This window comes from Triticum aestivum, chromosome 7D (assembly GCF_018294505.1).
Source record: "Triticum aestivum cultivar Chinese Spring chromosome 7D, IWGSC CS RefSeq v2.1, whole genome shotgun sequence".
Lineage (NCBI taxonomy): Eukaryota > Viridiplantae > Streptophyta > Magnoliopsida > Poales > Poaceae > Triticum > Triticum aestivum.
Window position 1 is genome coordinate 435070412 of NC_057814.1, and position 25915 is coordinate 435096326.

Genomic DNA, 25915 nt, shown 5'->3' on the forward strand with positions numbered 1-25915 from the left:
TGTCCTACTGTGTGTGAGCTAAGTGTGTGAACACGATTTGGTAAAGGTAGCGGTGAGAGGCCATGTAGGAGTACATGGTGGGTTGTCTCATTGAAGCCGTCCTCAGGAACTGAGTTCTGTGTTTGTGATCCATGATACAGTTACTACCACGCATTGGGCCCGAAACCAATGGACCCTCTCGGCTTCTTAATCACCCTTGTCCTCTGTCCAGGAGTTGCAAGTAGTTTCTGGTGTTTGTAGTATGCTGGAGGCCGTGGGACGGCGCTGACCGGAGGGGTGGGCTGTGATGCGGTAGGCACGTGGCACGGTGTACCGGGCGCCCGTTTGGTGTCTCGGGAACCCTGCACACATCGTTCGGGGCCGTATGTGGAAACCTCGGCCGGACTCCCTGCGGATGGAACCTGAATAGGCGATAAACCTGGACTAGAGACTTGAGTGTTTAGGTAGGCTGTGGCCGACACCCTCGCTGGGCTTCCGCTTGAAGGTTGCCGAGTACATGTCGTGTAAACGGCGGTAAGTGGTGAGAGCGTGTGTGTCGAAGTACACCCCTGCAGGGTTAACATGATCTATTCGAATAGCCGTGTCCGCGGTAAAGGACTTCTGGGTTGCCTATAACAGTTCATAGACAAGTGAAAGTGGATACTCTAAAATGCGCAAGATAAGCGTGAGTGCTATGGATGGCGTTCTCGTAGGGAGACGGGAGCGGATCCATAGTGGAATATTGATATGGTGAATATGTGGACTCGTGTGCGCCACCTCAAAGAGTTACTTGCAGTCGTAGTTAGGATAGCCACCGAGTCAAAGCTGGCTTGCTGCAGTTAAACTCCACCACCCCCCTTTGTTGATACCGATGCATATGTAGCTAGTTCTGATGTAAGTCTTGCTGGGTACATTTGTACTCACGTTTGCTTATTTATGTTTTGCAGAGAGACGTCAGTCTCGCTAGTAGTTCCGCTTGGACTTCGACGTTTAGCTTGTTACCTCAGCTACGATCTTGTGCCCTCGGCAGGATCTAGTAAATAGTCAGGCTTCTCAGCCTTTTTCATTTGTAGATGTCTGTACTCAGACATGTTAAGCTTCCGCATGTGTTTGACTTGTATGCTCTGAATGTTGGGTCATGAGACCCTATGTTTGTAATATCTCGCTCCTCGGAGCCTAATGAATAATACTTGAGTCGTAGAGTTATGTTGTGATGCCATGTTGTATTTACACATATCGAGCATATTGTGTGTATGATTGAAATGCTTGGTATGTGTGGGATCCGACAACCTAGTTGTTTATCCTTGGTAGCCTCTCTTATGGGGAAATGTAGTCTTGTGCTTCCATGAGCCATAGTAGTCCGCTACAGCCCGGTTCACCGGAGTCCTGCTAGCCCAGCACTACTGCTCCGGAACACTTGACTGGCCGGCATGTGTTTCACTTCGTTCCTGTGTCTGTCCCTTCGGGGAAATGTCACGCGGTGACATCCGGAGTCCTGCCTAGCCTGCTACAGCCCGGGTTCCCGGAGTCCTGTTAGCCCAGTGCTACAGCCCGGATTCGCACGCTGCTGACCGACATGCTCGATGTTGATTCATGTATGCCTGTCCCCGTAAGTTAGTGCCACTTTGGGTTCACGACTAGCCATGTCGGCCCGGGTTCTCTGTCATATGGATGCTAGCGACACTATCATATACGTGAGCCAAAAGGCGCAAACGGTCCCGGGCCATGGTAAGGCGACACCCGTGGGAATACCGTGCGTGAGGCCGCAAAGTGATATGAGGTGTTACAGGCTAGATCGGTGTGACTTAGAATCGGGGTCCTGACAGATATGTTCCACGCTTTCTGCAGGTGCCCCTTGGCAAAGGAGCTGTGGCACGCCATGGCCACGGATTGGTATATTCCTAAGGTGGAGGACATCATGAACACTGGTCCGGAGTGGCTCTTCACCCTGCTGGACCCTCTTGACGAGGCAACGAGGATGATCGTCCTTATGATCATGTGGAGGACCTGGCATGTCCGAATGAGATTACGCATGACAAGAAACCGCCCCCTGCTGAAGCCTCACGACGGTTCTTGCATGGGTATATTACTTCGTTGCTCTGATCCAACAACACCCAAATGCTGATATGGTCAAGGGGAAGATGACGGTCTCCTTGCCACAGTATGTCACTCGTCCTCCTAAGGTGGCCAAGGAGGAGAGATCATGGACCGCGCCAGTGCCGGGCCACACAAAGCTGAATATCGACGGAAGTTTTGTTGCGGCGTCGGGAGCGGCAGGAGGAGGGATGATTTTGCGCGATGATCCAGGAGAAATCATCTATACTGCATGTAGAGAGCTGCGCACATGCGATACTGCCCTGGGAGCGGAGCTTGCGACATGCAAGGAGGGCCTTGAGTTAGCTCTGCATAGGACCAGTGAAAGTGTAACTATCCCTGGGTGGTTTTGGTAATTCCTAACAACATAGAGCTCATTGAGCTAATGCTATTTCAAGATAAATATTTCAGGAAAGCTCAATGATTGGCATGGCATGGATTAGAAAGTGGACCCTTCAAAATGCTAAGGACAAAAGATTGGCTCAAGCTCAAAGCACAAGACTCTACATCTTCTATTTTAGTGATCCAAGATCACATTGAGTCTATAGGAAAAGCCAATACTATTAAGAAGGGATGAGGTGTTGCTTAATGAGGTGCTTGCTCAAAATGCTTAGTGATATGCTCCAAAACCCTCCACTACTTTCTCATATCCACATATGTCTCAAACCAAAAGTCCAACTCGGCCCCATCGATTCTTTCTATCTGGAGCCACCGAGTTCACTTGACATAGCCACTGCCAGAAACCCTAGTCTTTTCGGTCTCACCGAGATGGGATTGTAATCTCTCTGTTTCCCTTCATAACGTTTCGGTCAAACCGAGATGAGCGATCGGTCCCACCGACATTGCAATGCAAACACTCTGTTTCCTTTTCGTAACGTTTCAGTCCCACCGAGATGAGCGAATTGGTCCCACCGAGATGAGCGAATCGGTCCCACCGAGTTTGCCTGACCAACTCTCTGTTAGTCTATTACCAAAATCGGTCCCACCGAGTTTGTGTAATCGGTCTCACCGAGATTACGTTATGCCCTAACCCTAATGATATCGGTCCCACCGAGTTGACATGTCGGTCCCACCGAAACACCTAACGGTCACATTATGAACCAAATCGGTCTGACCGAGTTCTCTGAATCAGTCCCACCGAGTTTGGTGATTTGTGTGTAACGGTTAGATTTTGTGTGGAGGCTATATATACCCCTCCACCCACTCTTCATTCGTGGAGAGAGCCATCAGAACATGCCTACACTTCCAATACATATTTTATAAGAGAGAACCACCTACACTTGTGTTGAGGTCAAGATATTCCATTCCAACCACATAAATCTTGATCTCTAGCCTTCCTCAAGTTGCTTTCCACTCAAATCTTCTTTCCACCAAATCCAATCCTATGAGAGAGTTGAGTGTTGGGGAGACTATCATTTGAAGCACAAGAGCAAGGAGTTCATCATCAACACACCATTTGTTACTTCTTGGAGAGTGGTGTCACTTGGGAGCCTCCGTCAAGATTGTGGAGTTGAACAAAGGAGTTTGTAAGGGCAAGGAGATCGCCTACTTCGTGAAGATCAACCCTAGTGAGGCAAGTCCTTCGTGGGCGACGGCCATGGTGGGATAGACAAGGTTGCTTCTTCGTGGACCCTTCGTGGGTGGAGCCCTCCGTGGACTCGCGCAACCGTTACCCTTCGTGGGTTGAAGTCTCCATCAACGTGGATGTACGATAGCACCACCTATCGGAACCACGGATAAAAAAAATCTCCGTGTCAACATTGCGTTTGCTCCCTCAAACTCCTCCCTTTACCTTCATATGCAATTGCTTTACATTCCGCTGCTATACTCTTAGAATTGCATGTGTAGGTTGATTGCTTGACTTGTGCTAAGTTGTTAAAATCAGCCAAGAACTAAAATTGGGAAAAGGCTAGATTTTTATTTGGTCAAGTAGTCTAATCACCCCCCTCTAGACATACTTTCGATCCTGCAACCAGTTTGCCTATAACGGTCGAGCTTGATTGCGCGGAGGCTGTGGCGATGATCACAGCAAATGTGGAGGATCGTTCGGTGCACCGCACCATCATTCAGGAGATTAGAGATATAGCGGCTGCCGCTGGAAGGGAGATCTCATTTACTCTTTGTTGTCGTTCACAAAATAAATGTAGTCATGAACTTGCCTCTTATGGGTGAAGGACCCCCCGGACCGCTGTGTGGTTCCACTCGGGGATTGAGTCTGTTGTACGTCTGGCCTCCGCTGAGAGGCCACCTTGAGTAATGAGAAATCCCTTTTCACCCGCAATTTTTTTAAATAAATCAAATATACCCACCTGACCTTAATCATTTCACACCTCATGTTTACAATGATATCTTCCTCAATGTGATTACTTTTAACTACAAAATCTGAAACAAGTGACAGGTTATGATGGACATTCCACGATCTTACATAATGCGTGAGATTCCCTTAGCCACAAATATTTCCTTCCACTGCTTGAGTACAACAATAAATTCCAGCAGCTAAGGTTGATAGTATAACGACGACATCTGCAAATTCCAATACCATTTATTATTCCCTTTTTCCTCAGGAGTGCAAACATAATTCCTCACTCAGTATGATTCTCCTAATCAAGGTATTTTAACAGGTTCGTAATTTTCACAGAAAAATGTATCGCAACACTCCTATGTATTTCCACTTCCAAATAATCAGAAGGTTCAAGCATGCCTTTCCATATGAAATTTATAAGAGAACCAAGCTTTCAGTTCCATCAATGTGACTTTATCATTGTAAACAACAAAATCAATGTTAGCCTATACAATATGCAAAATATGTTACACTTACATTTGTAGGCGACCACCTTGCTTCATTTAGAAAACCATATGACCAGCTATTCCATTGATGTGAAGCTTGTCATAAAACATACATTAATGTATTCAGTTATCAAACCATGTCTTTGTTTTCTCTTTCCCCAAATTCTCGGAGAAAGAGTTTCCACAAAGTATATTTCCATTTGTGTAAAGAATTGAATAACAAGAGTGACATTATAATATTTCAGTGAGCCAACTTTTCTTGAAAAAAAACTTGATAAACAATGGGCCTGCAGTTGTTTGGTAAGATAATAAGTTCCCAAACTTAATTCTTCCTCGTTGAGTTCCTTCCAATGTTTTCTTCTACTAATAGCTTGCATTGATGAAAAATTTAAGCCTTCCTAAGAGACTTTAGTTATTCCTCTAAAATAAATTTAGAGTGACTTCCCCAACAACACACGATAATTATCTAGACATGACATTCCAAGTTATTTCCTCCCACTTATCCTAAGCATGTTAGTGCTAGGAGTTTCAGTTGTAGTTCCATTGGGGTTAAGATTATATTCTAACATGATTGCCAATAATTTCACCATTGTCCATAAAAATATTGTGCTCCCACTTTACACCAGTTTTCCTTTTCCAGGTCAAAAATATACCCTTGATCCACTAGAATAACAATCAACAAATTCTTGGTGTCGTACTGAGGATAACTCCATAGAGACGAATATTAAGGAACCCATGCTTGGAATATTGTCACCTATGCCTGAGTGTTCTACAAACATAATTGATTTTCTTATTAATTATGGAATTTTAAACTTTTGTGGGAGGATTGTGGTACTTGGAAAGCATATATAATGAGTAGTTTGACTTGCACGACTTTTCTTAAGGTGGAAGCTGATAAAGAGTTTCACATCATTTTTCTAATATATACTTACGGTATTTCTTTGGACTCTCCCACTACAGTTAGATTATCTAATTTATCTCCTTCATTGATGATTGCACTTGATGTAGTTATGTCTATCATTTCAAAATAAAAGTCAGAATGTTTCATTGTGCTTGTCACAATGTGTACTGAAGTGAAAAATCAGTTGATTAAAAGATTTCACAATTTTAACAACTGATTGATGGGGAAGTACACTTCAGGAATATATCAACTGAATATGTAAAGAGCATGAAATTTCATTTACCATTGTAATATACTGTATATTTCACAATTGAAGGGAGGATTGAATATCTTCAATACATCTGTATACTTTACAATTGAATGGAGGAATTGTATATCTTTGATACCCCATTGTTTTTCTTTGGAAGAAACATTACATATTCCGTTCATATCATTTTTCATCTAGCACAGTCACTCCTCATGGTTTGTAGACTGGAAGGAAGTACTTTACTTTGGTAGAAGATTCTCAATTAACAACTCCCTGATATGTACTTTGTAGTAATTTTCAGAAACCGCCACTTTTCAGGCACGTGACAAAAACCTAGTGTAATTTTTCGCAAAGACCTACCACCTTCGGTTAGTGATCGGTTCAGACAATTTAAACATATTTACGATAGGGGTGGGCGGACGTGGCACAGTAGTCAACTCCATTACGTTTGGCCTGCACCTTGGACGATATGACATGTGGGACCCGCATGTCATGTGGGACCCACATGTCAGTGTCGATAATAATAGTAATAATAATAATAATAATAATAATAATAATAATAATAATAATAATAATAATAATAAATCCCCAGTCTCACTCTCCCTCCTCGGTCCTCACGAACCATCTCCCCCTGTGCTCCTGTGTTCGCCCACACGGGGCACACCTGAGGCACACACGGCACGTAGTCGCTACTGAAATTGTTTGTTCGCTCGGGTGCGTGTGCACCAGGGAATGACTTCCCCATGCAGCTTCTTCGGCCCTGCCTTCCTTCCAGTTTCCACGAACAAACGCAGGAAGCGTCTCCAGCAACACCAACCAGCGAGTCAACAACTTATCTACGAGACTCGTTTCAAAACTACGATGCATCCCCCCCCCCCCCCCCCCCCCTAGCTCGTCAACGTCGTCTTCCTCCGCTCAAGAAGTAGAAAACGCCCTCAACTCGCCTTTCTCGGGACGAGGAGGCTTCCGCCTGTGTCAGGTGTGCAGGAGAAGATGCCGCCGCCGGCGACCCCTGCCCGGAGCGCCGCGGTGCAACCATGCTTGAGGACGCACGGAAAGGAAGTCGCCAGGCTGCACCTGTTCGACTGGATCGTGCTGCTCCTGCTCGTCGCCACGACCGGCGCGCTCGGCCTGGTCCAGCCGTTCCACCGCTTCGTGGCACAGGACATGATGTCGGACCTCCGGTACCCCATGAAGGGCAGCACCGTGCCCGACTGGGCCGTGCCGGTACGGCACACATATACGCCCCATCTTCTGAAGAAGACCATGTTCTGGGTTCTTCCATACATCACTGATGAAATCACAGCTGCAGTTTCGGGGAGTGAACTCGAGTGTTTTCAAATTTTTATGCAGGTTATTGCCATCGTTGTGCCAATGGTTTTCATCGCTGGAATATACATCAAGAGGAGGAACGTCTATGACCTGCATCACGCTATCCTTGGCAAGTAAATTTCTCTTCTTACGCAAAGCTAATTTAGTATATCTGGGCGTGTCCGTGTGTGGTCTTAGCTTATTTCTAACACGCACACGATATTCCTAAGCAGGCCTCCTGTTTTCTGTTCTTATAACTGCTATCGTGACCGTTGCGATCAAGGATGCGGTTGGCCGGCCGCGCCCGGACTTCTTTTGGCGCTGCTTTCCTGATGGAGTTCCGGTGAGTTCATCCCACAGCTTCCTCAGAGCTACCAGTAGCTTGCTTTTGCAGAGGCCGGGGAGCTCCCTCTTTTCGAAAAAAAAACCCAGTAGCTTGCTTGTTTCTCCTTCGTCACCACTGTAAAATTTACACGGTTTCTAGCTTGGGTAATAAGTAGAACCGTGATGGACTATCCATCTGTAACACTGAGCTAACGATTTATCTACCTCAACACTCGATTTTAGAAGTACAACAACGTCACCGGAGATGTGATATGCCACGGTAAACCGGGCGTAATCAAAGAGGGGTACAAGAGCTTCCCGAGTGGGCATGCTTCAGGTAAGTGCTGAAAGCCATTCTCTGAATCTCTGGCACCCGCAAAAAAAAAATCCTCTTCTCACTCTTGTAATGGCTGGCTGTCTTTCTTGTCCTCTCCAAGGTGCTTTTGCTGGGCTTGGATTTCTGTCATGGTACCTGGCGGGCAAACTGAAGGCCTTCGACCGAAGAGGCCACGTCGCCAAGCTCTGCATAGTTCTTCTGCCGCTGCTTCTCGCAACAATGGTTGCGATATCGCGGGTGACTGACTACTGGCACCACTGGCAGGATGTGTTTGCTGGTGGAGTCCTTGGTAGGTGTCCAATTCAGTTCAGTTACTTTCCGTTTACTATAACTCTGACGATTCCTGAATTAAGATCACACAGCGGCTGACCGTGCTTGATATAACTCCGCAGGATTGGTCGTTGCTTCGTTTTGCTACCTTCAGTTCTTTCCGCCGCCCTACAGTGAACACGGTATGATGCATAGTTTCCGTTCGGTATATTATATCAGAATTGTAATTTTTTTCTTATATTAAGAAATATATGTGTCCACTTACTACCGCCCAAGTGGGCTTGAAGACGTCTGCAGCCACTATAAAACACACGACTAAGCAAGTCTTTCTCTCCTTTCATCAACCTATAGTCAAAGGGATGGCATTCAGAAAACCTATAGTCAAAAGCTGCTAGCTTAGGTGGACATATGAAAAGGCAATGGGCCTGTTCTTGAATCACCAATGCATCTCGTCTTTTTCTTTTGCGAGTAACACCAATGCATATCGTTTCGAACAAAGATAGTCAATAAAAATGAAATTTTTGATCAAATAGCTAATTTATGCTGTATTTTATAATATAGATAATCATAAGACCGACAAATTACAAAAGTTATTTCATGAACTGTTGAATAACAGGAGTTTGGCCTCATGCGTACTTGGAGCACATTCGTGGTCCGGAGGGTGAACTGAAAGCGCAATCAACAACAAACTCGAATATGCACCATAACTCACTGCCACTTGATCTTTCTGGATCAAATGAGACGAGAACCACCAGCCATGCACTGGATTCCATAGAAGAAGGGAGCAGAGATCAGTGACAGATGAATGCATGGTTTCCGTTTATTTATTTTATTTATTTTTGTAATGCAGTATGACTTCATACCATGGCACTACGTGAAAAAAATATGTCAATACTGACGGGCCAATAACCGCCAATAGCATAATTATAAGGGAGGAATTTCATGAATGCAGAAGTCGTTTATAGATTTTCCTTTTTTTTTTAGAATCCTTATAGATTTTCTCAAGACAATGACGCCGTTTGGAGTGATGGGCCCTGTCTTCACATACAATCCTAATGCCACATAACTTGGAGCGGAGTTGGGTTGCAATTGTGCTTCGGTAGTCGGTCTCATCTGCTATGTTCGACCCGAATCCTATTTGACGCCTTCATCGTCAAATAGTGTATTTGGTACAGGGTGCACCCCCCCCCCCCCCTTCTCGCTAGAATTAACTGGGCTGCCGGCCGATTTCTTTCACCCACCAGTTGAGCAAACCTTCTAGAAGGTTCCCACCGGTTTACTGGATTGGGCTTTTCGATGGTTTTTTCCACACGGTTTTTTTTTCGTTTTTTGTTTTTCTTTTTTCATTTTGTTTTCATATTTTTTATTTTTTTCCAAAAAAGATTCTCCAAAAAATTAAGAAGTATTTTAAATTCGTGAGTTTCTTTCAAAATTGTAAACTTTTCAAATTTTGTGCTTTTTCTGTAGTTTGAAAACTTTTCACAAATTTTGAAATTATTCTTAAATTTGTGAACTTTTTTACTTGTATTTTTCAAAAACAAATTCTTGAAAAACTTATGGATTTTTCTCTAATTCGTGAATTTTTTCATTGAACTTCTAAAAATAATTTATTTTGTAAAAAATTGTGAACTTTCCTTAAATTCGTGATTTTTTGAATCTAGAATTGTGAACTTTTTTCATATTCGTGGTCTTTGAAAAAATTGTGAACCTTTTTCCAAATTCATGAACTTTTTTCAAATATCTGATTGTTTTTCAAATTCTTGAACGTTTTTTGTTATCGTGAAAGTTTTCAAATTTTTGAAAAGGGAACGGTCAGAGGTCAAGTGTCAAACGTCAATTGACGACCAAGGTAGCGATGATCGATTGAGCGAGCCTGCCTATGATGAGACGAATGATCGAGCTTAATGGGCCAGCCCATTCGACCTTCTGCATGAGCGCCGACTAAGCAAACGGGTGGAAATGGCGCCGTATAGGAGATCTCCGTGTTCAAGGGCTCGCGCCTCACTTTGTTTTTAGAGTCAGAGCTATTGAGGAGGGTCCCTTGTGGTGACGATGGTGCAAGACGGGTGCTTGGTTCTGGCGCTCGCTCAACGCAGGCCCAACGCTTTTTCTCTAGCAATGCTTGTCGACACATGTAGTGAACTATTTGGCATTGGCCTATGCAAGCCTTGGCGTTATGTCGGTGGTCGTCAATGGTGCAGTCAGAGTCGCTGCCTTGCTGAGGAGTGATGACGATGACATCGGATTGCAAGCTCCGAGTGCCTTGTTTTTGCAGGCATGTTGTACCGGTTTTCGCTCAGTTTTTCGTTAATTAACCAGTCAACTATCTTCTTTGTTAATGAATTCGAGATCCTTTTGGGCTGACTTAAAAAATATAAAAAAATAATTGCATGAAAAGAAAGAAACCGAGCGGAATGGCTTTGGATTTTGATTTCGAATGCCTTCCCACCCTCTCTGGTCCATGCCTCGTACACCCATTCTTTGTCAATATATATGTGAAATCATCTTGGGTCATATATACTGAAATTATTCGGGAGACATGGTTAAAGCTCGAAGAAAGAGCAAGAAAACTAAAGAAAAGTGTTAGCGCATTGGACTCGAAATCCAAACTGTGCTAGCAAAGAAACAAAAAAAGAGAATATAATCGAGAAATATTGGTTCTGACTAGTTGGTAAAAGGCCTTTGAATTCTTTGGATAAAAGAGCAGGAAATCCTTTGAGTGCTAAGTCGATGCCTCGTTGATCCATCCTTGTCAAACCCGCTACTGTACGTACTCCTATTTTTGCTCTTGTATCCTGCTCGCATGTTAGACGTGCTGCTCGTTCACAAAAATGCTACACACACGGGCATATTACGGGGTTGTTACGGACCTTTCCATATTTCTCTTCACGACCCCTTGATTTTAGCGTGGGTGGGACCGTGCGTCCCTCTCTTGAACCAATCACAATCTGCCAGATCTATAACAGCCCCGTAAAATGGATCCGGCTTGCGTGCTTCCTTCCCATGCTCCCATCCGTGCTCCCACTTCATCGTACGGCTGTCTTTTTATCTTTTTCCTTTCTAATCTAATCATCTTCCCCCTGATTTTAAGGATTGGGGTTAGGCCTTATTTTGTTTCAATCAAATCAAACCACGTACGCGTGAGCACGGATGGGCCCACGCGCGGGGAGGGGGCAAGTCTCGTCGCCGTAAAATCCCGTAATGGTCCGTAAATATAGCATTACTCGCTCGTTCACGGATCGTTCTGTGCAGCGACGCCCGTTTGATTGATACCGACGGTATCCTCGACCAACGTGGCGGCAGCGACGCTACCGACACCGGCGCAGCAGCCTCTATCTTGCGGCAAAGTGCACCACCGTTACACTCGAATTAATTTCGAATTTCAACCCTGGTGGGGGTGTGTATGTATATATGCACGTATAGAGCAAAATACGTCATCTGCTGACCGAATCTTCTTCTGGTCATCAACCGTTTTATACAGGCATGCCCTGGATATTTGGTAAAATGAATAGGATATTACATACTACAACCTGGGCTGAAGAACATGATTTTAGATCTGAAAACAAGCCAACCAAGAATGCCTCGACAACGATCCACAAAATGATTGGCCCCTAGATGCACATGACTGGCACGAGATGTGCCAGGACTTGGGACTCAGCCCAGTCTGGATTCGCTCTTTTGCCCACATGGTCATGGTCATGCCAACCAACTTATGCCCAACACATGTGAATTTCTCCGATACAGACACAGAAGTATGTAATCTTACATGGAGCACCCTGTTTTTCCCTGGCGCGCCAAGGTCCCTTGGCACAAAAATCTCCAGCGGCAAAGGAACTACACCCCGTGCCCGGTTCCAAAGAAAAGTCAGTGATCGCCACGGGAAGAACTACTTTTGGCTCTACTGGACATACCACGTGAAAATCATTGACGGGTATAGACGTACTAGCATAGTGTGGATTAGGGCGTGTTTGGTAGCTTGCATCAGGCCAGCCTGTCTTCCGCGAAATGAAAACGGGCTGATTGGTTGCCTGCTTTCACTGTTTGGCCCGCATGGCACGAACCTTAAAGCACTCCTGGGCCTGGCTTCCTGGGAACGCACGAATCGGTAGTTTCTTCAGGGCCAGGCCCGAGCGGTGCACGTGGGCAGCGGCGGCTGCACGCGCGCGGCCACGCTCGAGAAGCCGCGTTGCTTCCTGAAGCGCCGGCAGTTATTAGCCTCACCGCCCCTTACCGCTCCCTCTCCCCACTCTCCCAACTCTCACCGGCGGCGGCGGCGGATCGGTGCAGAGCAAGAAGACCACCGGACTCCATCACTGGCTAGCGGATCATCACTTGGCCCGCGGCAATGGCGGTAAGCACTTCTCTCTGTTCGACATGCAGAACTTTTTCATGTTCGATCCAGCGATAGATTCGATCCACGGCGGAGGGGAATGGGGAATAGAGGTAGATAAGCATGTAGAGGTAGTTCATACTAGATCATAGGAGTTCATACGAGTTCATAGTACTTCAAACTAGTTCATGCAAGATCGGAATAGAGGTAGATGCGAATGCAGAAGGGGGATTGGGGGATAGGGGGTACACAACGGACACCGGCTCACCGCGGCGGCCGTCACCGGCGTGCGGAGCAGCTGGTCGAGCCGCTGGCCTTCATCTTCTTCTTCATCGCCGTGCGGGCCGGCGGGTCGTCGTCGTCCTCGGCGGAGTCGAGGTCGATCTGCCAGGTACGACGGCCTGGCTCCGGCGCCCTCGCTGGCATCTGCACCGCTTCTTCCTCCTCCTTAGGCTCCCCATCGATGACCGCCGGCGGCGCGATAGCCGTCTCCTAGTACACTGCGGCACGGCGGTCATTAGGAGCCCATTAGTTCTTGTACTTGCACCACTTCTTCCTCTGTTTAGCGTCGTCGGAGACGACCTGATTCATGGCCCAGCGAATGATGTCAACAACCATCGCGCCCTTCGCTGGGTCAGGAAGCAGCGTCTTCAGCTCTTCTGCAGTGGCCTTCATGAGCACTGCATTAAATTCGTTCTGCATGTCAGGCATGGAGCCGAAGTTCGAGCACACCTCCATGGTGTTCTCGAACTTGGCGCGGTCACCAGCCGACCACCCGAGGAAGAAGGCCCTCCAGCCAATACCCCAAGGGAAGGGGTTGGCATTGGAGCTGGAGCTGGAGCTAGAGCTCATGGCGATGGGGAGGAGGAAGGTTGACAGTGAGAGAAGAGAGGGGGTGGTTAAGTAGTGGTGGGCAGGGTGAGTAAATATAGGGGGGATGGAGAGGAGGAGAAGAGTGATAGTCATGCCGTTTTAACTACATGCTCTTCAATAAGCCATGAACTATGTGTTGTGCTTGACTACATGAATTGTGTGCAGATCGAGGAGAGCAATGAGATGGGCACGGAGGTGCTCCCAACCGTTGACAACAAGGGCAAGCAGCCCCTTCACCCAATGCCCGACGAGGTTGTGCTGCCGCCCACCGCCGAGGAAGACCCGAAGACGCCTGAGGGTGGCGACGACGAGGGCATGGAGGAGCCCCCCAGCAACAAGCGCCGCAACTAACACCACTACCATCAGGAGGATGGCCGAACTCACTTCTGCAAGGTCATCCTTGCACCGAAGCTTGAGTGCATCCCCATGCCCCTGGACTTCACCAAGCACTTTGTCGCGGTGCCGGCAGAGTTAAAGCTCAGGAACAACACCAACTGCTCCTGGAAGGTGATGGTGAAGCTGATGAATGACAGGGTGAACCTGGATCAGGGTTGGGCCACCTACGCAGCCGTTCATCAGATCAAGATCGGCTACATGGTGACGTTCAAGCTCCTCACTCCCGACACCCTCAAGGTCATCATCTTCGACGACGATGTCATTGAGGTCGTCAACAAGTGCGGGAAGCACGACGAAGCCTTCGCCGCCAAGGAGTAGGGCCGGGGCCTCCTTAAGTACTATCGAGTCTGCTTTGAACTATTTATGTTTATGGTTTATGCGTAGAACTGTTATGAAGTGTGGTACTGCTTATCTGAAATATGCTCTTAAGTAGTTGATCCTCTGTTTATACTCTGCTCTGGTTATGATGTGTGCTACATGGTTGTGCCGAAGTGTGCTGGTAACCTCACCAACTAGCCAAAGAGGTTACCACACACCAGGCGTTGCATACAACCAAACACCATGCCTTGGGTTTGTCCACTAACATGCATGCAACCAAACACCAAGCAATGTGGTTCTGCCCATGCAGGAAAGAGGGCATGCAGGCAACCAAACAACATGCAGATGGTGCATTCGAGGCTGCATTTGCATAGCCAGGTTGAGTGGAGAAGTGTATGCAATGCGGGTACTGTAGCGCACAGCAACCAAACACGCCCTTAATGTTTTCCCCGGCATGCACAACCTTGCTCCACGTAATTGGTCCACAAGTTTAGAATATGTTGTTTATGTAAGGGCGATGAGATAATGACTGTCTATCTTTGCAGACGACGTGGCTCTATTCATCTGCCCGTCTACATCAGACCTTGCTTGTGTGAGAGAGGTGCTCAATCTCTTCGGCCATGCCACGTGTCTGCGAATCAACTATAGGAAGACGACCGCTATCTTAATTAGGGGAGAGCAGGAGGACAAGGAAAGGGTGATGCCAATCTGGAACTTTTCCTTGCAAGTATCTCGGATTGCCACTTGCCATCAATCACCTCACAAGAATTGAATGGCAGCCACTGTCAGATCAGGTCAAAAAAATTATACCAGCTTGGCAGTGTGGTTTCATTCAAAGACCAGGGAGACTAATCTTAGTCAAAAGTTTCATCGCAGCTAGACCAATACACCACTTACTCGTGCTGGATCCACCACTTTAGGTGTTTGAAGAGATCAATACTTGGATGAGATCATTCTTTTGTGCTGGAAAGGAGAGATCCGTGGAGGGCAGTGCTTGGTTGCATGGAATACCATATGCAGACCAATGAAGTATTGAGGTCTCGGCGTTAAAAATCTACAGCTGCAAGCGCTTGCCCTACGAGTCCGCTGGGAATGGGTACGACGAACTGATGCGGAGCGACCATGGCATGACTTGGCGACTGTGGTAGACGATGAAGCCCGCACAGTGTTCGAAATCACTGTTGCGATCAGTAGGGAAGGGCGACAAGGTCTTATTCTAGACTAATCGATGGCTACAGGGCTTTGCGGCTGCAGATATTGCCCCTCTGATTGTTGAAGCCGTTGATGCATGCATCAGGACCTGGAGAACGGTGCAGCAAGCAACGACGGAAGATAGATGGACTCAGGACATCAGAGGAGAGCTATCATTCACGGCTCACATTCAGCTTTTGCATCTGCAGCATGTCATAGCCAACACACCACGCGATATCACCACCGAGGACACCTTCCGATGGCCATGCGAGACATCTGGCAATTACACGGCCAGGTCCACGTATGAGCGTCTATACCAGGGGCTGGTGAGATCGAGCACAGCCACTTGTATATGGCGAGGTTGGGCGACACTGAAATGCAAAATCTTTGCCAGGCTGGCTATGCTATACCGCGTCTGGATGTTTGACAGCGGAGCTAGGCATGGACTGCAGCATGCACCCTCGGCGTGCTACACGTGCCTGCATGAGGAGGACAACGTTGATCACATTCTGGTCCAATGCGTTTACGCCAGGGAAGTGTGGCACCAATGTTTCCTTGCATTACAGGTCAATGTGGAGATCCGAGACGGTGTAGATACTTTCAAGGAGTGGTGGTTGAAGACTAGAAGCCCCTTTCGATAGCCATACAAGCAAGGGTTCTACACTTCAGTCGTCGCCACCACATGGTTGCTTTGGAAGCAAAGGAATGCAAGGGTTTTCAACCGTGTAGAGCAAGTTTGTCCTCCTACTAGGCTAGTGCAGTAAATCCTAGAGGAGCTAAAATCATGGAAACTTGCATGTGTGGGAGTGGTAGGATTGAGTAGATTTGTGAGAGAGTAGCCAATAGATCTTAGTTGGAGTTGGTGTACCCCATCGATGTTCACATCGTTGTCGGGATCTTGTAAACTTTGTTGCTCCCTTCTATAAAAATATGGTACGCCATTGGCATACTCTCAAAAAAACATCTACTTTTTTAATGCAAGTTTAAGCGTGCTATATGGCCAGTCATTTAGGGGGCATCTAACTTATATCCATCGTGTAGTATTACCAACATGTTCGATTTTTTTAAAGAAGGATTACCCTCGGCCTCTGCATCTGGGCAATGCATGCAGCCATTTTATTGATTATCCACAAAGACCTTACAAAGTAGTACATCAGGTTGTCTGAAGCCACCATCTTAGCAACAATTGTCGCTACTCCTATCCACTTGATGAAGGGGTGCTGATAGTCCGAGCCTAATACCAAACAGACATCACACAAAAGCCTAACATCTAAAGCCGGATGCCCCAACGAAGCCACTGCTACTTGTGAGCTGCGTTGGGATTTCCTCGAAGAGGAGAGGATGATGCAGTACAGTAGAGATAAGTATTTCCCTCAGGTATGAAGCCAAGGTTATCAATCCAGTAGGAGAACCAAGCAACGACTCGTTAACATCACCTGCACACAAACAACAAATACTTGCAACCCAACGCATAGAGGGGTTGTCAATCCCTCAACGGTTATGAGTAAGATTAAATTGTATAGTTTTGATAGATAGATCGGACAAAAATACAAAATAAAATAAATAAAAGAAAATTGCAGCAAGGTGATTTTGTTTTTAATATATGATAAAAGATAGACCCGGGGGCCATAGTTTTCACTACAGGCTTCTCTCAAGAAAATGGCATACGGTGGGTGAACAATTATTGTTGGGCAATTAATAGAAAAGCAAATAATCATGACGATATCCAATGCAATGATCATACATAGGCATCACGTCCAAGACAAGTAGATCAACTCCTGCCTGCATCTACTACTATTACTCCACACATCGACCGCTATCCAGCATGCATCTAGTGTATTAGGTTCATAGAAAAATGGAGTAACGCCTTGAGCAAGATGACATGATGTAGACAAGGTAAACTCACGTATGAATAAACCCCATCCTTTTGCCCTTAATAGCAATGATACATATGTGTCATGTCCCTTTTTGTCATTGGCACTACAAAAAAAAGACACATCCGTGACATTTTGGGCCAAACGATTTTTTTTTCTGTCATACTTATGACACTTCTATGACGATAATTATGACAAAACCCGGTATCATCATAGATGTGGTGGGCTCCTACTTCTATGACAAAAAATCATGACAGAAAATGGGCTTTTTTGTCCTGGGCGGGCCAGAGACGAACTGCATGACATTCTTTGGGCCGTCCATGACGGAAAAAACCGTGGTAGAAGCGAGGGCAAGGAAAATATTGGGGTGTTCCCGGTTACGGTGGGTGGTCGGGGCCGAGCGATGCATGGAGGTTTGCGCGTTTCTCTCGTACACGCACGTGCGTGGGTGCGAGGCGTTGGGCTTTAACTGAACCCGATCGAGTGAGGCGTTCGCCTACTGAACCCGAGCGATTGCACTGCAGGCTACGCGTTACTGAACCCGAGCGATCGATCGATGGCTGTTAACTGAACCCGATCGAGCGACTCCTTCGCTACTGCTGCTAACTGAAGCCGATCGATGCTGCCTCTGGATGAATAGTGAGCGTTGCTGGGGGGGTTTGGATGAACAGTTCCCGGTGGGGGTGGATGAACAGGACCCCGTGGTGTTGCCTCTGGATGAACAAGACCCCGATCGATCCAGCCGGTTGGGGCTGGATGAATAGGCCCCCGTGGAGGGCTGGATGAACAGGACCCCATGGGGGGTTGGATGAATAGGACGACCCCGTGGAGGGCTGGATGAACAGTAGACTGTGGAGGGCTGGATGAACAGTAGCCGGTGGAGGGTTGGTTGAACAGTAGCCAGTGGAGAGGGCTGGTTGAACAGTAGCTGGTGGAGTAGCGCGCGGTAGAGGCTGGATGAACAGGAGCTCGTGGATGAACAGTCGCAGGTGGAGGCTGGAGGAGGTCGACGGTGGATGAACAGTAGCCCGTGGAGGCTGGATGGGGTCGACGGTGGAGATGAACAGTATCCCGTGGAGTCCCGTTTTGCGGTACGCCACACCCCTCCCGATGAACAGGACCCCCGTTTCGACCGTAGCACTCCAACACAAGTCTGTTTCCTCTGTTTTGCGGTACGCCACACCCCTCCCGATCAACAGGACCCCGTTTCGACCATACGAGGTCCAACACAAATCCGTTTCCTCCGTTTTACGGTACGCCAGACCCCTCCCGATGAACAGGATCCCGTTTCGACCGTGGCCGGTCAAACACAAGGCCGTTTCCTCCGTTCTGCGGTATGCCAGGCCTCGTTTCCGTCGGCTGTTCCGTCCAAGCTGGTTGGCTCCCACGCGTTCCGTTGCCTCCCGATGAACACGACGTATTCCGTTGCCTCCCCATGAACACGACGACGACGCAGTTTCTCCGTTTCGACCCAGCCATGTACACGAGCCCTGGCCGTACGTATGCGCGAGTAGGCGTTCGGGACCCCGCTCGTATGTACGTACGTGGCCGTATTTTCTTTCTTGCACACTGGCCATTGTACGTACGTGTACATGCTACGTGCGCGCCTCTACTACGACACGTGCGCGCCTCTACATCGACCAGTATGTACGTACACGTTTGCGACCAGAATGACAACGCTACGTACGCTTTGACCAGGTGGGTCCCGATTGTCAGGCACTTCCTTCCGTGCGAAGATGTAGCTAGTGGGTCCCAGCAGTCAGGGGGGCGAATCATTTTTTTGCCCAGACGCACTTCCTTGCGTGCGAAGATGTAGCTGGTGGGTCCCAGCAGTCAGGGGGAAATGTTTTTTTTCGTGAAATACGACCCATCCGGTGGTCCCCGCTATCAGGTGCAGGAATAATTATTTTGCGCGTAATAAGGAGGCACTTCCTTGCGGCTGCCGTGGACCCAGCTGTCAGCCTCTCCACGTATAGTAATCTTCCGATGGAAGTCGATCGTTGACCACATTGACCACGCCGCGCCGAGAGCACCAAGGCGGTGGACGATGGCGAGGCCTAGGAAGGGGACGACACGGAGCCAGGGAAGACACGGCAGTGGATGCCCACGCGGAGAGGAGTACGAGGGTACACTGGTTCGGCTGCGGTGTGAGGCTGCCGTCGCCACAGAATAACAGGGGGTGTGGGTGAGTAGAGGGATGGCCTGGCCAGCGGTGGGAGTAGTAGGGGGCGGTGAGGCCTCCGTGGCATCACAGCCGGCCACGGGAGGCAGGAGCACGCGGCACGACCGGCGCTGGTTTGGGCGGCTGGAGCAAGAAGACCAGAGGTTGAAGAAGCACTACGGCCGTTGGATGGACATCGTACGGTCACTGGAGCTAGAATCGTTCATATATTGACTAAGTTGACAAAGTCCTCCGTCCCCGTCAACTTAGTAGGCCCACAAGTCAGCCTCCCACTGTGGTGGGTCCCAGCTGGCAGGGGGTATTCATTTTTTGTGAGCAATAAGGAGGCACTTCCTTGTGTGCGAAGATATAGTTGGTGGGTCCGACCTGTCAGCGGAGGGAATATTTTTTTCGCGAAATACAGAGGCCCTTCCGGTGGGTCCCGGATGTGAGATGGAGGAATCATTATTTGGCGCGTAATAAGGAGGCATTTCCTTGTGTGCGGCTGTGGACCCAGCTGTCAGCCTCTCCACGTACAGCCCACTTCCGATGGATGTCGTTCGTTGACCACATTGACCACGCCGCGCCGAGAGCACCAGGGCGGTGGACGACGGCGAGGCCTACGAAGGAACGACACAGAGCCGGGGAAGACACGACAGTGGCTGCCCACGCGGTGGAGAGTACGAGGGTTGACTGGTTCGGCTGCCGTGGCCGGAAAATAACAGGAGGTGTGGGTGAGTAGAGGGATAGACAGGCCAGGGATGCGAGTATATGATGGGGCCGTGAGGCCTGCACGGCAGCACAGCCGGCCATGGGAGGCGGGAGCAGGCGGTTCCGACGGCGCTGGTTTGGGCGGCTGGGGCAGGAAGATAAGAGACTGAAGAAGCACGATTGCCGTTAGATTAACATCTAACGGTCTGACGCTGGTAGAGTCGATTGTTCACTAAGTTTCTTTTTTGAGAAACCTTGTGTACGCATGAACTTAGTAGGCCCACAAGTCAGCCTCCAAATCTGTCGCAGACAACATAGAGCCCATTTGCTATTTTTTAATAATTTGCAGCCCATTTGCTAATTCTTAAGTAATTTATTACAGCCCATTTTCTGCCCAGGACCACGGTCGAAAAGTTCAACCTTATTTTGCATATTTTGGTGGAGTCCGAACTTTTGTAATCCCGAAATGATAAACATTTTTAAGAACTTATTGATTTGCCAAAAAATCATTTTGTTTTTGTAAGCAAATAAGACGTGGGACAATTGAGTTGGTTTAAGGGAAAACCAGTGGGAAAAAAATCAGCGCTGGGAGGAAAAACAACAACAAAAATAAGGATGTAAATATGGAAGGGAATTTTATGTATTTTCAATATAATGATACGTGTATATGAACTAGTAAAACTATAGGTAGAGATTAGAAAACGAATGTAGGACATGCGTTTCAAGAGAAAAATAGAACTGGGATGTGTGTTTGATTCAGTAAAAAAACTGCCTGCGGATGTTGAAAGATAAAATATAACTAACGCTGGCGGGCCAGAGGCCAGTAGATACCTGCTGGATCTTTGTGCCCCGTTGTCGTCATGGGCTGGGCCTGTTAAAAACAAAACCAAGCCTGGGCAGTCTACAGCCTAGTTGAAACTTGCTCGACCTGAAAAAACAATATACGTGCTCAATAAACGTGGGAATTCTGCAAGTACAGACTGATAACTGGGATGCAGCAGGGATATTGTTTTTTCATCGTGATAATAAGTGCATGCACTTGTTTCGAAAAATTTGGAGAACTGGGAATTCGAATGGCAGGTGCTTATGCTACCCATCAAATAAAAATCAGGTGCCTGAAAATTCGTTTCGAAACAAATGATTCAGCTTTATATCCACATCGACCCTCGGCATGATGGTTGGAAGCAAATGCCAAGTTCATACCAAAAGATCGTTAACAACAATACCAACTTGCGGACGACAAGGTAGTAAAAGTACCAATACCAAACCAACTTATAATCTTTTTACTCCTGGCCCTAGTGTTCGTCTGCTATAAAATCTTGTAGAGGACCAGCTCCCGCTCCTTCTCTTGCTCCAGGTCCCAGAGGTGGTGTGACGCCCCTGATTTGACCGTACACTAATCATGCACGCAAATGTGTACGATCAAGATCAGGGACTCATGGGAAGATATCACAACACAACTCTAAAACATAAATAAGTCATACAAGCATCATAATACAAGCCAGGGGCCTCGAGGGCTCGAATACAAGTGCTCGATCATAGACGAGTCAGTGGAAGCAACAATATCTGAGTACAGACATAAGTTAAACAAGTTTTCCTTAAGAAGGCTAGCACAAAAGTAGCAACGATCGAAAAGGAAAGGCCTCCTGCCTGGGACCTCCTAACTACTCCTCGAAGCCGAACTCCACGTAGAATCATCCTCGGGATCTCTAGCTCCTGGACTCCAGCATCTGGTCGCGACAACCAGGTAGAATGGAAAGGGGGGAAAGAGGGAGAAAAGCAACCGTGAGTACTCATCCAAAGTACTCGCAAGCAAGGAGCTACACTACATATGCATGAGTATATGTGTAAAGGGCCATATCAGTGGACTGAACTTCAGAATGCCAGAATAAGAGGGGGATAGCTAGTCCTGTCGAAGACTACCCTTCTGGCCATCTCCATCTTGTAGCATGTAGAAGAGAGTAGATTGAAGTCCTCCAAGTAGTATCGCATAGCATAATCCTACCCGGCGATCCCCTCCTCGTCTCCCTGTTAGAGAGCGATCACCGGGTTGTATCTGGCACTTGGAAGGGTGTGTTTTATTAAGTATCCAGTTCTAGTTGTCATAAGGTCAAGGTACAACTCCGGGTCGTCCTTTTACCGAGGGACACGGCTATTCGAATAGATAAACTTCCCTACAAGGGAGCACCACATAACCCAACACGCTCGATCCCATTTGGCCGGACACACTTTTCTGGGTCATGCCCGGCCTCATAAGATCAACACGTCGCAGCCCCACCTAGGCACAACAGAGAGGTCAGCACGCCGATCTAAATCCTATGGCGCAGGGGTCGGGCCCATCGCCCATTTCACACCTGCACGTTGCGAACGCGGCCGGAAGCAGACCTAGCCTAGTGGCGTTCCAGTCCAATCCGGCACGCGCCACCCAGTCGCTGATGTCACGAAGGCTTCGGCTGATACCACGACGTCGAGTGCCCATAACTGTTCCCGCGTAGTTGGTTAGTGCGTATAGACCAAATGGCCATACTCAGATCAAATACCAAGAACTCGTTAAGCGTGTTATGTTGAAGTAACCGCGGACGCCGTCCAGGGCCAGGCCCACCTCTCACCTAGGCGGTCTCAACCTGCCCTGTCGCTCCGCCACAAGATCCACTTGCGGGTACTCCTACGAGCCGACCCGACTTTAGTCACCACAGGTGTCATGTATAGAGTATATAAGTATATACCCGTGATCACCGCCCAAGTGATCACGGCCCGATAGTATAGCACAGCAGACGGACAAGAATGTAGGGCCACTGATGGAAAACTAGCATCCTATACTAAGCATGTAGGATTGGAGGTAAAGGTAACAACAGTAGAAGCAAGGACAGGCTATGCATCAGTATAGGATTAACGGAAAGCAGTAACATGCTACACTACTCTAATGCAAGCAGTATAGAGAAGAATAGGCGATATCTGGTGATCAAGGGGGGGTTTGCCTGGTTGCTCTGGCAAGTAGGAGGGGTCGTCAACTCCGTAGTCGAACTGGGCAGCAACAGCGTCGGTATCGTAGTCTACCGGAGAGAAGAGGTGGAAGAAACAGTAAATACAATGCAAACATAAGCATGACGATGCGTGACATGACAATGAGCGGTACTAGGTGTGCCCTAACGCGGCAGTAGGTGGTACCGGCGAAGGGGGGAAACATCCGGGAAAGTATTCCCGATGTTTTGTATTTTCGGACAGATGAAACGGAGGGGGAAAGTTGCGAGTTCGATATGTTAGGGGTGTGTGGCGGACGAACGGGCTGCGTATCCGGATTCGTCTCGTCGTTCTGAGCAACTTTCATGTAGAAAGTATTTTCATCCGAGATACGGATTATTTTATATGATTTTCTAAAGATTTAAATGTTTTAGGATTTATTTAATCATTTTAAATCAACATTATCCAGAATAGTAAAAGATGACGTCAGCATGACATCATGCTGACGTCAGCAGTCAACTGTGCAGTTGACTGGGTCAACTACGTGTGGGTCCCGCATGTCATACACTACTTAGTTTAATTAGGGCTTAGCTAATTAATTACTGTTTAATTAAATTAACTAATTAATTAGATTAATTAAATGGGATTAATTAACTTAATTAATTTAGTTAATTAATTAATTAAATTTATTATTATTATTTTTTAATCCCTTTTTTGAACCGTTCTGTGCGTGGGCCCCGGCTGTCATTGGGCCAGGGGCCTTAGCGGGCGCGCGGGGTTACGGGCGCGGGTGCACGGGCGTAGCCATGGGCGCCCATGCCCGAGGCCACGGGCGAGGGGACGCACCAGCGCGCGCTGGCGAGGCGCGGTGGGGGCGAGCCGTGGCAACGGTGGGCGGAGTCGGCGCGGCCCGGCGGGCATGGCCGGCCGGAGCAAGCGCGGCGGGGCGGAGGGGAGCCGGGCGGCGACCAGGGGAGGTGCCGTGACAGAGACCCGAGGCAAGCAGCGGGGAAGCCCGAGCGCGGGGGGGGGGGGCGAGCACGCGGTGCGAGTGCGTGCGCGAGGCGGGCGGCGGCGCAGGCAGCAGGGGTGATGGCGTGGCGCAGCGGGGCCGGTGAGTGGCCATGCGGGCGCGGCGCAGCATGCGAGCGGGGCTGCGAGGCGGCACGAGCGGGCGGCCGGAGCGGGCGAACGGCACGGGTGACGGCGCGTCGAGGGGAAGCAGAGACGGCCACGCGCGAGGAGCGGATGGCGCGACGCGCGCGCGGGCGAGCGGCATTGGCTGCGGGAGCGGGGCAGAGGAGAAGGAGCGGTGCTCACGGCGAGGTCGTAGGGTCGGGGGCAGTGGGGCGCGGGGAGGAGACGGAGACGACGGCGACGCGGTGACGAGGTGCAGGCCGGCGAGGAGGAGGAGGCAGGCCGGTGAGGTGGCGCGGGCTCCGGGCGGCGGTTGCCGCTGCGAGCCCCGATCCGATCTAGATCGGGGGAGGGGGAGGAGTGGGACGAGTGGGGGGGGAGTGGGTGCGTGGGGGTTAGGGTTTCAGGGGCGTGTGGGGGGGGGGTTAAGTGAAGTGGGGGGGGGGGGGTCAACCGGCTGGGCTTGTGGCCTGCTGGGCCGAAGCCCGGGGGGTTCTTTTCTATTTTTTTGTTCTTTTGTTTTTTGTTTTTTGTGTTTTCTTTTCTTTACTTATTTTATTTTCTGTTTTAATTCATTTCAAAACAAAACTAGTTTTAAAATACAAGAATTGCATCTAAAAATCCTATTAATATAGGCTACTATCACCTTTAGTTTGATAGGCAAATAAGTTAGTTTGTATTTGTTTAACATTGTAAAATCATTTAAATATTTGTTTTAGCCACTGTTTTATTTACTAGAGTGCATTTAAACATTTTATTTAAATATGGGTTCTTCACCATAACTACCTATGCAACATTTGTCACAACCCGAACATTTTGGTTTTCACATTTGAAAATTTTGTTGTTTGCCTTGATTTTGAATTTGAATTTGAATCGGTTCCTAATCAACGCGAGTTTAACAATAGTAACCGAGGTGATGTGGCATCATTACGAGGGGGTTTCTGTAGCTTAATTACCCGGGCGTCACAATTCTCCTCCACTACAAGAAATCTCGTCCCGAGATTTAAGAGGGGTGTAAGGGGGGAAGTTCTGGTTACGAAAGTCTAACGGATCTTCTCGTCTTTGGTTGCTCTCCTCGAAGAGGTCGATCCATAGCATTGATGTCTTCACTCCTATGCCTCAATGCATCATGTTGAAATTGTCGTCCTTCCTTCAGGATCTTCACCGGACTTACGAAAGGATAAGAGGGGGGGGGAATCTATAAGGCCGGATTCTAAGAAAATTGATCATCGGACGGTTAACTCAGGGGGAGAAGCATAAGTATCTCTCGAAGTGAAACTTAAGAAGTTATCGAGAGCAAAGTAAGAAGGTACCATGAGAAGTTTCAAACGGATAGGCAATCGTTCGATGTCTGAAACAACACGCGAAAGGGGTACAGAGCAATGAGATTGAGTATTGTTTCTGTTACTAGAATAGATCACTTGGGACGGTGGCCCGTGAATTACATACGAGGCCACGCGCGAGGAATAACTTTGGGAACAGGGGGTGTACAGGAGAGTCAGGTTTCGATCCTGTAGAACTGTGGGTTATGGGCCCACCATGTGGGTTAAAAGTAGAAAGGCGCTAACATTTGCACGGTCAAGATAGCAAAGTATGTCAGAGGATAGCCTGTCAGTTTTGTTGGCAACAACGTTGGTACCTAGGGCGAGGGACGAAGAGAACCATTTTCCTACTCGTTGAAACGAGGCGGACCAATAGGCAAAGTTCTCGTCC

The 25915-nt window shown here is 48.2% G+C and overlaps 1 protein-coding gene across 1 annotated transcript; it reads left to right on the plus strand.

Annotated features, from left to right (window-relative positions):
- The first annotated feature begins 6901 nt into the window (after positions 1 to 6901).
- Positions 6902 to 9374, plus strand: LOC123166322 (lipid phosphate phosphatase 2). Its single transcript, XM_044584108.1, has 7 exons — positions 6902 to 7235; positions 7362 to 7449; positions 7553 to 7662; positions 7887 to 7980; positions 8081 to 8269; positions 8373 to 8432; positions 8867 to 9374. Exons 1-7 carry the CDS (start codon positions 7002 to 7004, stop codon positions 9046 to 9048), a joined length of 957 nt encoding a protein of 318 aa, XP_044440043.1. The 5' UTR covers positions 6902 to 7001; the 3' UTR covers positions 9049 to 9374.
- Positions 9375 to 25915: the final 16541 nt, after the last annotated feature.